This window comes from Gobius niger, assembly GCF_951799975.1.
Source record: "Gobius niger genome assembly, chromosome: 8".
Taxonomy (NCBI): Eukaryota; Metazoa; Chordata; class Actinopteri; order Gobiiformes; family Gobiidae; genus Gobius; species Gobius niger.
The window spans coordinates 25229797-25244771 of record NC_136859.1 but is presented as its reverse complement, the minus strand read 5'-3'; the positions used below and the strand labels follow the sequence as shown (position 1 = coordinate 25244771).

At 40.6% G+C, this 14975-nt stretch overlaps 1 protein-coding gene across 1 annotated transcript in view; it reads left to right on the top strand.

Moving 5' to 3' along the window:
• Positions 1 to 751: 751 nt before the first annotated feature.
• Positions 752 to 14975, top strand: part of cdk14 (cyclin dependent kinase 14) — a 173468-nt gene continuing 159244 nt past the window's right edge. Inside the window, exons 1-2 of the mRNA XM_079561406.1 lie at positions 752 to 871; positions 6994 to 7025. Of these exons, the coding sequence (XP_079417532.1) occupies positions 778 to 871; positions 6994 to 7025 (126 nt within the window). The 5' untranslated portion in view covers positions 752 to 777. The remainder of the gene's footprint in view (positions 872 to 6993; positions 7026 to 14975) is intronic.

Below are 14975 nucleotides of genomic sequence, written 5' to 3'. Positions count from 1 at the left end.
AACCCCAGGAGAAGCCTATTTGATGGCGTTTCCTCCACATAAAACTGACCTTGAATGTAACATGTGGCGCTTTTACGAGTCAAGTGTGAGCGAAATTGTTGCTGATGTTGGGGAAATACCTCCGCGTAGGCCTCGCAGAGGGCAGCACCTCCGCTGGAGAGACAACAGCCCGAGAGCGAGCGCGCAAGGAGAATACTCCCCTCCTGTAGCACACGAGCGGGCGGGGCTTGCTCCATAATTGCCCTTACCGGCGCCCAATAACCGCGAGGTGCTCCCCGAATTCGGACCAATCCGCGCGTCGCCGAGGCGGGACACCGATGGGGTCGAAACGGGAGAGAGAGAGAGAGAGAGAGAGAGAGAGAGAGAGAGAGAGAGAGAGAGAGAGAGAGAATCCCAAAAATGACATCTAGATTGCGGTGGAGCGGGGAGCGACTGGGACGTTGAGGAAAGAAGGAGAAAGAAAAGAAGTCCGAGCGTCAGATTACGCACGACTCCGAATCGGACGCGCCTCTTGCTGCGCTTTGGGGAAATGTAGTGGGGTGATCTTTACTGAACATTTCAACAAGGTCTGTAGTTGATGAGAAAAGTGCCCGGAGCTGCTCTTTTTTTTTGTTGGTTGGTTCCCCGTGTTTCCAGCTGCAGTTGTTCGGGCTTCAGCCACCGAAGCCGCCGCCGCCGCTGCTCCTCCAACATCGCCTCTTCTCCTTCATCTCTTACGCGTGAATCCAAATAGCGTTTTTTTTTTCCCCTTCTGCATTCGGAAAAGTCTACTACGCAATGTGTGACCTGATGCCAGCCTCGCAGCCCGTGGAGAAAATCGGCAAAATGAAAAAGTTGAGGAGAACTTTGTCGGAGAGTTTCAGGAGCATTGGTAAGTACCGTTCGCCTTTCGATCTTCCAGATGTTTTTTTTTTTTTTTTTTTTGCGTGTGTATCATGGCAAATCTACTCATAGCAGGCAGAAGCAGCTCCAACAGTATGAGTTTAGGTCCAGAATTAGCAGCCACGGTGAAGCCACATAAACTTGGCCTCGCATCCTTAAATCTCTTTTTGTTTGGTTCAGCATAGGTCGGTCCACTGTCAGTAGGCTACCTCAGTGTTATGAATAAGTTAAGTAGTGCTAGGGTGTAAATGTAGAATTGCATGCATGTTGGGGTAATTCAGTATGTGACCTTTAGGATTGTAAGTACTTTTCAGACATTCATTGTTGCTTGCGTCTGGCTATTGTGTATTTGTGGCATTGTGGAGCCTTAAATGTCATGTTTCCTCAAAGTGTGGCTTTATATTCTATGTTAAATGCCTTAAATCTTTGAAGCCAGCTTTCCTGTAAATGCACCTTTATTCCTAATCACTGTTTGAGATAGCCTATATGTTAATAATTGTGTTGAACCCAATTCTGAAACTGCACATGAGACTTCCTTACAAGAAAAGATCTTAAGGAATAATATAAGAAACCACCTGACTGATCATCAACAACAACTGCCCCATTTGAGGCTTATAGTTAACACTTAATACTTGGAGATCCAAACATTGAACGGTTTGTGAAAAATCCATCGGTGACCACAATCAAATCCAGCTCCTAATGTGGTCTTCACTTCCCCCCAAGTCATCTGCAGCGGTTGCTTTTTTTACATCCTAATACATTACAAAGGTGTTACTCTCTCTCCATAAAGGCATCCATCTCTGTGCGAACGACACAGGTCTCACATGTGAATGAACAGTGTATGCGTGGACTGCAGCAGGACACACTCGGTTTACCAGGAAGGTTACAACCGACAACCTTAAGTGGCTGCACGAGATCGACCTGGACCGTGGTAGACAATGGGACAGAGATAGGAATATGATTTTAAAGCAAATCCATCCATTTTTTTTTTTACGCCTGCCTGCAAAATTTAAATAATATCAGCATCCATATCGTCCCTCGGTCGTTGCAGAAATTTCCCTTGAAATGAAATGCACCATATTGATTGACAGATGTTTTTAGGAGTGGCATATGTCTACTGGAAACACTGACATGAATGTTTATAAAGCGTGACCCCGATATTTGAATGTTACGATAATTATTAGCTTGTGCGTTAAAAAAAACAATGCGCATATTTGTTCACGTGTGTTAAATTAATTTTACGAGCCCAGATGTTATGAGCGCCTTTGATTAAGACCAGGCTCTTCGATGTTATAGCTTATTACATTAGAGCGTTGGAGAGGCAGATTGCACATTAAAGTTGATAGTGTTGGTGTGTCATACAGGGCATTTTGATAGGTCTATGAAAGGAAGTGGCTCTTTTTTATGCCTCTCTGTTAAAAAAAACAGCTTGTGAATAGACATGTTCAAGTTCGGGAAATAGTTGGTTGAGAAGTGTGCCACTGTGAACTGTTATACGCTTCTAACCTATTAAACTTCTAAAGAGGATGTGGCTGGAAATGCACAATATTAGTCCGTAAACTGCCTCTATATTGTATGCAGTTCCGGTTGAGCTAACAGGCTTATTCAAATGTGTTCATGCTGCTGATGCTCAAGGTGCTCCCACACCTCTGTATCTGATCTTCATCTCACATTTGCACACGGGCGCGGAGGTGATGCTTTGTCACACCTTTCACCAGTCTTAGTGGCTTTTTGTGGTTTGTGTGTATAGTATTGGCATTTGCAATATTTATATACTGTAATGATGTAGTTCTCCAGTTGTGGTATGTGTACCACTGTTGGTATTCAGGGTTCATCCGGTGGTAGGGTCTTCTCTTTTTAGACATTGTTTGCACGCTGTGTAGATATCATTTACTTCAATTTAGGTATATGTTATACACAGTTTAGTCGGATTTATGGTGATGCTTGAAAGTTCAATATTTCATGAGGTGGTCAAACTGCTGGGAAATGTTTGAGAACCACGTGTAATGTATTGTTAAAAACAATACTAATATGAGCTTGGCATTGCAGATTAATTTCAGCCAATATCAGCCGACTGAACCGAAAATGGGAAAAGCAAAAGCAACTACATTGCCAACGTTCCAAACAAAAGACATAAAGGCAAAATACATCATAATTATTCATCTTTTGAAATATGACAATTACAGTTGCATCAAAGACCTGTCAGGGCAGTTATTTCTACAATACCGTGAGCCTCCCAATAACAGCCAACGAAATCTTGTTCTGAGCGGTTAATGCCATGACAATACTTCACCGATAGATATGTCTTTGCACAATAAATAGCCACAGTTCCAGCCCCCTAAGCAAAGATGAGGAATGAGCACTTTTGGGCCGATGTCATGGGAAAAAAAGCTTGGGGAGAGATTGGCATTGACTTTTCTGCTGCGCTTGGCTCTAGATTCCTATTGGTCGTCTCGCCTCCATCTAAATCAACACATCTAAGCATCGATCTCAGTCAGTCCCTGCTCTGTCCCCGGTCTTCAGATCTTTCACCAAAGCTCATTTCACAGACCAGTGTTTATGTCCTGGGTGGCACCATTGTTTAGCCAACCTGTCCCTTAAGGAAAGCGCTGCAAGACAAGTCAAATTACGACAAGCATTTGAATTAATACATTAAAAAGCTAGTTTTAATCGAATTAAGGTGGTGAGATGCAAATGTATTTGTGATGGGACAGCCCCAAATTCTGAGTCAAGTTTTTGCTTGTGGTGAGGTCTGACTTTCTAGGATAGTGGTGCAAAAAAGTACAATATATATTTGTACCGACAAAACAAGCAGCTTGGATTTAATAGTGAGAGCAGCAGTTTTAAAAGCTTTGCTACAAAAATGGGCCGAGGTTTTACCGAGGTGCACCTTTTATCTGCCATCACATGTTGCACACAGTACTACATGTTATACTATTTCGTTGTCTTGCATAAATTCAGCGACATGGTTGGTGTTGCGCCTATGAACAGCTTCCTCTTATGCTCTACCCTACCTATAAATAGCTGCCTTTGCTGGAAAGTATAGCTGAGTTATTGTTGGTGTTTACTGCTGAAGTCACAGTGAAAACTCCTCTGTCACAGTGTTGGACAGATTTGTTAAGCGTCAAAAAAGCCCAATACGTCTTTTTTTCTTGTCGTGGAATGAAATTGTTTTTTGTCCTTCAGTATCGTATAAAAAACAGACATTCTTGAAAAGGAACCTTTGTGCGCTCTGCATCGAATTATAAAGCATTTTTATCAATCGTGAAGAAGCAAGTTGTTGTTTGCATAACCGTGACAGTGTTGCTCCCTGGAAGTAGCGAAACATACTAATAAAGCTTCTCCCCGTGATGAAATGGGACGTTGAACATGGTTTTTCGAACGTCAGGAATGAGTTTGGACAAACAGTTTATAACATGCGCTGGAAAAGGGGTTGTAATGTGCAAGAATTGTTATACTGATCACTTTTTACCAACAATAAATATATAGTACGAAGTAGATTCATTCACCTTCATTACAAAGCAAGTTCCTGTCTCCAAATCAATGCAGTGTGAAGAATATTTTTAGGTTTTGACAGCTCCGACAAACACTTCACTGCTTCATAAAACAAAGCAGGGAACTTTCCTCACACTTGTCTTTTAAACAAACCCACTTCTGACAGAAAGAGGAGCAGATGGAGTTATCAAAATGCTGAGCTTCAGTAGATAGATGAGCAATTAGAGAAGGAGGATGCGGAGACCTGCACATCCGATCATTCAGAAAGTTTCTCTTGTGCGGTACAGGTAAAGTAAGAAGTATTGCACACAACTTATTCACTTACTTCTTCCATTCAAGGTGTTTGACATAAATGCTGTTAAGTAGCTATAGATTTTCTGTAGCTCTTTTTCTCCTAAAAATCCTATTGGCTTATAACGACTAAAAGTTTTGTTCTTCAGTGTGGACAGCCAAGAACTTCAAATGATTTTTATTTGGGGGAAACTAGGACATCTCACATTGACTGAACAAATACAGAGACAGGTCCGGGGCGTGCGAATTGATGCAGCAACCTGAACTTCATCTGAAAATGTTTGCACCTTCAGTTTTAGTTGAATCTCAATGTTTTGAAAAGACAATGATGTCTATTTGCACCCTTTGAAACTATAATGCATGACGCTTAGATCTAGGTTTCATCATGATTCCTTTGTAATTATAACAAATTATGTCTCTGTGATAAACTGTTATACAAATGTTGCTCACACCTAAAGTTTGACAAACTTATTCATCCACAACAGAAAATGCATGGTCTGAGTTAGGGCTGCTCGATTATTGAAAAAAGAATAATCACAATTATTTTAGTCATAATTGAAATCACGATTATTCAAACGATTATTTGTTGCCTTTAAAAAAAAAAAGGCTTTATTGTTTTCTGAACAGTCATAAAAGTACAAATGATTTCAAGTGTGCCTCGATTAAGGAGAGGTCCCTCTTTCACACCTGCCCCCTGCTGGCCAGCCCTCACACCTGCACAAGCAAACTGAGCAGCGCTGCCTGATGACATCATCACACAGAGCTGTTTTTTTTTATGTCAGGCAAAAGCATGAGCCATGGCACGTGAAATACGAAGGGAAAATAATCCCAGCACCATGAAATAATGCAAGTCTGCTTTGAAAAAAAGAAAAAAAAGTTTTTCTTTTCGACTATGCTAATTTTGTAATCGTTAAGTGTAATAATCGAAATTGTAATCGAATTTCGATTAATTGCACAGCCCTAGTCTGAGTAGCCCAAAAATATACGTAGTATTTATATGTTACGTATAATACAATAAATGTATATGGACACATTTTCAATAAAGAAATGATAAAGTAATTCAATAGGAATTAAGACAATCTGCTTCTTTTCTGTTCCATAAACACTTTTGCTTCATTATTCAAAGTGCTGCACTGTTGTGACAGATGCAGCGTAAATAATGGATACATGTTGCATTATGCATTCAAACAATACAGTATTTTTGAAGAAAAAGCTGGAAATATTATTGTTGTGATATGAATTATGAATTAAACTCTTCACTTGGTTATATAAGACGCCTCTCCAGGTCTGCCCTGTTGCATGAGTTTGTGGCTAAGTGTTGCTGTCTGCAGTGCGCCTGGCCTATAGGGAAAGTGTGTGTACCCATTGTGCGGGTTTTGTGTGCTTTTGTGCGCTTGTTGCCCTCCAAGGAGTAGGAAGCTGCAGTTTAACATGTCGGTAGCCTGCCTCGACAATGGCTTCCAAAGCGGCCTACATAAATAAGTCATTTTATTGGTTGAGCATGCAGTCTTTTAGCCATCTGAACCCCCCAATTAGCAAACATGATCATCAAATGGCACTGATAACGTAGACATTAGCACTGGTCTAACACTGTTCTGGGGAAGTCTCTTGGGTTTTGGGAGCTGTTTGGAAATCAAAGGCAAACAAGCCGTCAGACTGATGCAGGGATGTCGAGCCCTCCCTCTCATAAATAGAGAGAGTTTTGATGATGCCGTTCTGCCGCAGTTAGCAAGGAAAACAATCTGTCTTGAAGCACAATCAACAAATTATCGAAAGGGTTTTAAACGTACACATTTACATTTTGAGTGAGATGAAGTGAACCCACTTTAGTTCTGTATAATTGGAACGTTTTTTTGATTAAGGGAGAAAAAAAGTCTGCACTACTACGTGGATTTATTCCTATGTTAATTGTTATGTCACAAATTGATGAGAAAATGAAACATTCATACTGCTGGAGGGATATTAGAATCTATGGGAGGGTGCGACGTGCTGGACTTTTACAATGGCACTTTACGCAAGCACTGTTGCCCTGTGTTGGAGTAAATTCAATAGACATTTGCTTACAGTGTAGATTCCTATGGCAGTATTATGCATCCTATAGGTTTCTCATAAACAGTGATTCTTCCTAACAGGCTCCACAGCAGCCGTTACCAGTCCTATATGGCCTCTGTGTGCGCTGCTATAAAACGGACTCGGTTCCCTCCAGAGCCATTGGATTATGCATCTTCTCCATTTGTAGAGTTCTTCTATTTATTTTCTGCTCTTTCATCGAACATTGTGCATCGAGACTCTGCCTAACTCCCTCTTCCTTTCTTCTCTCCACAGCGTTCAAGAAAGACGACAGTGGCTTTGATGAGGTAGGCTCCAAACACGCGCGTTTTTGAGGCGTTTGAGACTCGAAATGGCCCAGTTTCAAGTGTCGCAGTCTGAAATCGAAAGTTTCTTTTTTTTTTGTTGGATGTGTAAATGTAAGTCTGCTGTGTAATGTATTCATGTGCTGTTTCATCTGAGAGACGGCCCCTGAGGTCAGCCACCATCACAAGGCGACAGGGCGGCTCTGTTCAGACAAGTGTGTCTGCGGGTGAAGGAAATATAGAGCAGGGCTTCTCAAACCGCGGGCACCTCTAATGCGGTGGCTTTCAACTCGTGCAGCGGGTCCCACGGTCCATCTATCATAATCAATCTGCAACCCCAAATGAAAATGTTACTCTTTGTTCATTTTAGTGTCAATTACGTAATATATAACCAGTTTCTCACGCTGTTGATCTGACCCTTCAGCATCAGAACAATTTGTCAGTCGTGACTTTGATCATATGACTCATCAGCCTTTGAAACTGTAAGAATAAAAACACCATTGATTGTCCATTTTACACTGCAGCCCTGTTGAGGACTGAAGAGGCTAAAATAGCTTGTCCCTGAAATAAATATTTTTTGGTGAGCGCCTTGACCTCTCCTTATATTACTACTAGGGATGCACCGATCTTATAGTGCTATTTGATATCGTAGCCGATACTGAAAAAAAAAAAATCTGATACTGAACCGATACCAGTTCTCAACGCCTTAAAAACACAACTTTTACCACCTAACTGAATATGGGCATGCTGTATATCATTGGAAAGCTAAGATCCTGGGGGATTCATTCGCTGAGTTAGCTCCGCAAACATGTTTTTCGCTGCTCAAAATATCGTGGTTAGCGTCAGTATGCTAAAGCTAGTGTTAGAGTAACTAACTATTGTTAAATGGAAACTAATCAAAGGCTGGGTCAGAAACTATGATAGAAATACCTAAAGTAGCCTAATAAAAATAAAATGGACTACTGCTGAAGCCAAGTGTTTGTATTTAAGTTTAAAAAATCACTGATCTAACTTTTCTGTAATGATCAGATCGCTTCATGTGAGTTGATTATATTAATGTAACCTAAAGCCTGTCATATACCCAAGGATATTTAGTGTAGAAAAGTCCAGTGATCCTTGTTTAATGTTTATCTATTAGTTTATTAATAGATATTATTTATAATTGATCCGTAAGATCATGACAATAAAATATGACTTTATTGATCTTAAAATGGATAAAAGAATCAATTAAATTGTTCACTCTGAGAAGACCACTTTTAAGAAAGTGGTATCGGTCGATATGGGGGAATCGGCAGATACTCAAAACCCAGTATCGGTAGCAAAAAAGCTTAATCTTTAATTACTACGTCCTAATTTTTATGGTACACCTGTAGTAGGTTTTCCTGTGCGTCCATTTATGATTGGCCTTCTCTTGGGTCTGTATTTTTCTGTTTTGAATCTAGAGCCTTTTGAAGCACTCACCTTCATGCCATTTGTAGACGCATCAGTCATTTTTGAAAGGCTTGCAAACCACTGAGAACAGTCCTCAACCTAATTGCGGATCTTGACACGTGAGGTGTCGATTTGGGACACCACACTGTTCTAGTGGTGTTCAGGGGTTAATAGACACCTGTTGAATTATGCGTACCTACTCTTTAAAGACCCCGACACCAAAAGACATGCTAATTAGAAGGAGAAGAAAACAAGGAAACAAACAAAAAGACATTTCTTTGGGACCTAGTTCATATAAACGTTTTGGTACCATTTGAGTGAAGTTGTTTCACATATCCTCAAGTATTGCATGTGGAGTTTGATTTGCCAAAGTAAGACGCGAAATGTGTATTTTGTACGAGCCGAGAGACTGCAAAATCAATTCACCATCTTCCAAACTTTTAAGACACAATTTCGACAGCGATCAAGACAAATGCAACGGCCGCCAAATATTTATGACTTCACGTATCGACCGATTTGGGACAGTCGAGTTTTAGTGGTAATCGAGGAGCTCATTGTGTCGTTGTTTGATTGTCTCCTAACTGTATTGCGTGGTAATGTAAAGGCCAGTATAACGTATCGACCCGTCTTATATCGGCTGCCAGGTTTCTGTTGTGGGTGCCTGTTTGATGATCTGGTCGATAGGTCCGAGGATACAACCGTGCACTGTTGTTTATTGATGAGGAAATCCTGCTTGGTTGGCCTCTTCTTTTGAAGTAAAGCTGGAGTGATGGAGAAGTGCAGTGTGCCTGCTATGGGACTTTCAAATGATACCAATCAGGCTGTTAATAAGGGGATTGAAGCAGATTTTGTGAACAATGAATATGAGTTTAGGTATGGTAATGGTTTGATAGCTTGATGGTAACACCCTGAATGTGCTGGTAGTGCTACCTTTATATTATCCAGTTACGACAACAACACAGATGACCATCAGTGCCACCCGAACAAGCCGAAGTACCGCCCGTGACCACGGTGTTAGATGAAATGGAGAGCCCACTCAACAGAATAGACAGATGGAGGTAGAAGAGATACTCAGCATTCTGTTGTTCATTGTTTGGCAGGTGTTCATGGAAAATCCAAAATGTGGGTTGCAAATTAAGTATTTAGATGCACTTGTAAAACGATTTTGTTTTAATCCTCCCTCACGTTTGGTTCATTTAGAAAGACAGTTGAAAGATTGTGGACGATAGGACAAAATTGCAGTGCGAGAAGTGCTTTTGAATGAGACGGTTGGGCCAAGGTCGAGCCTAGTGCGACTGTAACAAAAATCTTTCGGCTGTATTGTATTTCACTTACTTCAACCTTGTGGCAACATCGCTGCTCTTCACACTCACAGCTTTTTCTGTCATCGCGCTGTTGTGATGGTTGGCTACAGGCATACCATTAACTACATACAGGGGCTACACATACAAACTACGTTCAAACAATCCATTTTATAGATTTTGCGAGTCCCTTTTTCTTTGTTTATATAGGACACAATGGCAAAACCGCTCTGCTGCCCTCTGTTGGTCATTCTGTTTCGGAATAAAAACAAACCAGTGGCAAAAATCGGACCAATACTTTTTGTTAAAAGTCTGATAATGTGTCAATGATTGTCTAATCTGCTAGGCTATTCTAAATGTAAGTAAGCCTGATTTAGACAGAAATCCTATACCTCGTCTTTAAACCAAGCTTAGGTCTATAATCGGTGTACCTTTCCCCATGTCTAATAGAAATAGTAAGATATGTTTCCTATCCAATCTACCAAATTCTGAATTCTTCTCTGAAACCTTTTCCTACGACCGGCTCCATCTGTTTTATGTCTTATATTGAAAAGGCTAAACGCTTGCTCTGTTTTTTGCGCTGCCTCAGCTGCTATTTGCGGTTGATGGGGCCAATCAGAAACGCTTCAGTGTGGACTTTTCCAGCGCAGGCCTGTGATTGTTGTTGGCCAAGACACACACGGGGATCAGCCATATCAGACGTCACGCATCGAAAAGTTTGTTTAGATAAGGCCATATATATGTATCGCCCCACGTTTCATGCTCGGAGAAAGGATCGTGGTGGGAAAACAACTGGAGACCAGACCATTTTGAGAAGCCATGGGAATTAGCCTGGACTGTTGGCTATAAATGGGGCTTGCTGTTTGGGAAGAATGTGGAGAATCCAAAAAAGGGGGGAAAGTTTGCTTCCTGTTTTGATGCGTGACGAGTATACATCCATTTTCAGCGGCAACTCACTGGGATTTACTGAACATCTGGCTTGCTATTGTGTATTTATACGCATCCATCTCCAAGAAGTTACAATTGAGAGTTTGTTTGCCACCCAAGTCTGTTACGTGGATTGTCATTTATCATTTGTCTACGTGTCTGTTTAAACCATTCACAGCTGGCGGAGCAGTGAGCCTATATCTTTAACATGTCCAGCCTTATATGGTGCAGGTTAACGGACACTCATTGAGCTGCGTGCGTCAGAGAGGCCAAAATGTTGAGCTGTAAATCATTTTAGTGTTATTCTATTGAAAATATTTAATAAAGGGGACACTAGAATGGCCAGGTTTCTCTTGCAAAAGAGATTGTTACTCTCAATGCGTTTTTAACCTGGTTAAACAAAGGTCAAACATTGCCACCAAATGGTAACTTGACTTGCATTCAAAAACTAGCCCTCAAACCATTGTTGATAGAAATTCAACCATTGTGTGACTGCAATAGAAGGATACTCCTATTGCACCTTCTTTTTTGGTCCACAGTTATTGTCTATTCTATTCTATTCTATTCTATTCTATTCTATTCTATTCTATTCTATTCTATTCTATTCTATTCTATTCTATTCTATTCTACATTCATTGTAGTGCCATAATGCGTCATATTGATGGAGTGCAGTTTTTAGACTGCCTGTAGCTGACCCACATTTTCAGAACTTGAATCTTTGAGTTTCTATAGCTGCCTATGTCTCCTCGTCGTCACTGTCTATAATGGACTTTAAAGGAAACAGATTACGTGACAAGCTGTATCTGAATCCTTGGCACAAAGTTCTGCGCTAAACAGAAGAGTGTAAGGGAGAATCTGATTATTGGACTCTAGCTCTCGCCTTTGTTGTGTACTCTGTATTGTAGTGGAACTACAATATAAAAGGTAATTTCAGTAAGGTTTTGTTGAAGATTAGTGACTAATAGGTAAAACCCAGGATTGTCAGTGTACTAATTATTTAGCCATTCTCCCTTATTTCTTTCCTCTGTTTGCCGTTTTATCTTTGTCAACTCAGACATCATTATCTATTCTCAGTCTGATTGGAGCCAAGCAGTTTTTCATGTTTGGTGTCAAAAATTAATGTGGTGAATGTGTCCCTTTAATTACAGGAAACCCTCCGAGAAACCATTAAAAACTAAACATTGTCATTACTCCCCGGGAAAATCCATCATGTTGTAGTCTATTAAAGTTTTAGGATATCTTCAACTTTCTCTTTAAGCAGCAAACTCATGCACTGGCCATCTGTCACATCAATGAGTGGAAATGTTTAAAGCCTAAGCTCAGTCAAATTTGGCTCACTTTGACGTACTGCAGTGTCCTATATAGCATTAGCATTTAACTTTCCTTATGTCAAAGATAAGACCCGCTCAAGACCATAGTTACTGATAATGCTCCAACCAAAGTGACTTAATGGAATAAACATTATATATGTATGCAATAATACGCTTTTTTGCGCAAATTCACGATTATCAGTCATGTTTTTTATGCTTCAGGCCTGTGTCATCTTCATCCACCTTGAAAACCTCAGGTCTCATCTTGTTAATTGCATCTGATGTGGTTTGCATCTAAATGAACAATAAATCCGTGATATGGGTTGCCATGGTTTCTGAGGGGTAATCCCTGATGGGGTTCCCCTGTGTGTCTATGAATGACAGCTTCCATTACATCTCACGAATGGACCATTAGGCTTGATGAATTCAGGAATGCTATTAACATCCAAGTGTCATTTTTCATAATATCAACTGTCTGTTTGGGTTGACGTTTTGGCAGATACACCAGATTCATACTGTGTATATCGTTCAGTTATGAAGTAATAGACAAAACATGGTTGAACGTAAATGAACATGCTTTGAAACCACTACAGCAAAGCCAGATATGCCAATACATTCTTTCTTTGGTGGAATTGATGGAGTAACTCATGGATATTTGGAGGTCTTTGAGAATTGTCATCATTACGGCATTAGAATTAGCTTTACTGCAAAGCAATAGATTGGAAATAGGATGGAAATGGAACAGTAATCGGTACTTATAAAATAATGGCTGTAATTACAGTAGAATGGCTGATATGTCCTGTAAAAATTTTAGTAACCCATTCTGTTTCCTTCATACTGTATTAGCAAGCTACTGTAAAGAGGTGTCATAAAAGGCACGATAATCTACACACCTCCCCTTATCTGGATCCCAACGCAAAGTTACGAAAGCCCGTGTATTATAGCCTATGTAATTTGAAATCTATCTGACAATAACGGTCTGTTCAGTTTTTACTTCTTGAACCTGCAAGGTCAAAGCACGGAATATAACATGTTTTGCGTTGCAGTGAATCTTTCCAATTACACGTTTGTCCATCTACTGTCTCTGGTATTTAGTATTTGCTCTGACTATTGGTTTGTATGCACTTAACCACAGCAGCATCCCCCTGCTATCGACCCGTGCATCGCTCTGATAAACCCGCCCTGATGAGAGAGCGAGATAGGGGTATGTGAACCTACAGCCCGGTGGTCTCCTTGATTAGGTGCTTCCCCGCTCCTCTGATAACAGTGTTTGTGACCCAAGGCTCGATCCCTTCACCTTGACACGGACAGTCGCCTTTCGCTGTCACTCGATCTCCAGCTCTTTTAACTCCTTCCTCTGTGAGAGACAGGGGTCGTTTGAGATCATTGTGAGAGATGAGGCTATTGCCAATCTGAACGTGAGGGGAAGAAAAAGAGCGGCAAATGGAAGTGAATGGCAGGGGGATTAAGAATGGCTCTGCGACAAAATAAGGTCTTTTTTAGGGTTAATCCCTCGTCAATAATGACTTTTAACACCAACGCCGCACCATTCACAACCTAAGCCTTTGTGACTTGGACGGACACTTGGTATTTAAAAAGCAACGACCGTGACACTGGACAAGGTTGTACAAAGAAAACACTTTTCATATGGATAAGATGAAGGAGTGAGGTCGACGGCCGATATTTGGACCTTTTACAATATCGGTTATCGGCCAATCAAGTGCCGATAAAAGCCCCGGGATCGAATGCGATAGACTTCATAGGCCTTAGGGGAACAGAGAAACATTGCGATTTGTTTGTTAAGAACAAGTTTCACCAACTAACTCTCAATAATGGGCATGCTGTATCTCATTTTGAAGTTAAGAACCTGGAGAATTCAATTGCTGAGTTAGTTTTAACCTCCACAATTGTATTTTGATTGCCGCACAAAATGTCGCAGCTAGCAACAGTATGCTAATGCTAATGGCAGCATGCTAATGTTAACGGAAACTAATCAAAGCTGGGACAAAAACTATTATTGAATCACCTAAAGGAACAAAATATTATAGACCAGACATTTGGAAAAATTGGCCAAACATATCGGTAAACAATATCGGCTGTGCATATCGGCTGACCTCTAAAAAGGAGATTTCAGTTTTGGGTTAACTTCGAATAAACAAAATTAGGGTTTATAGGGTCGATTGTTCTGCGATTTTCTTTGGATGTTTGATGCATCCGGACGTGTTTGTTTCAACGCTAAAGCTTTGTTATGTCGGGGAACATTGTTTTAACCTATCATGGAACTCGGTGTGAACCCGGGACGTGATGACTTAAAGATCGCCCGTATGTGGTTTGTCTTTACTTCGGTTGCATGAGAAAGTGTATCCTGCGCTTGACTAAATGTTTTTAAGCTTTTCAAAACAGGACTGACTTATTTGGCACCAGTTTAAACATCTCATTCTGAGATAGAGCATGTATTTTGTTACAAGTCTATGCTCTCCAAGCTCAGAAGAGTCTAAATCTAATTCCCAATAGCATTTTGTCAGTCAGATATAACACCTGTCGTCCCCATTAAATCCTTGAAAATGGGATCAGGGACTGACTAATTCTTGTGTAAACATTGCTTGACAAACGCTGTCTGGAAAGTGTATCTTTGGACAGGGAGGCAGGAAGTTTGAGACCCATGTGTGTACAGTTGTTTGACCTTGTTATTTAGAGCCTACTTGGGCTTTCCCCCGGACCCTGCTCCTCTGAATGGGTGACGGTGTTCTGAACATGCCGACAACTAGTGTAGTCCATTTTAAAGATACCTCACAGTTGGTCTGATTTAGCCATTTGTTGCTTTAGATTGAACGTCTTTTTCATGTAGCCATTTTAGATTTTCATTTTTAAAGAAACCGTAAGCCTGAAATGTTTGTCTTGATAAGTTGTCAAATGCAAAAAATAACCCACAATTTTCTTTGGCCGAGACTTTTGATTTTATCTCGAGTCATGTGCACTTAGTA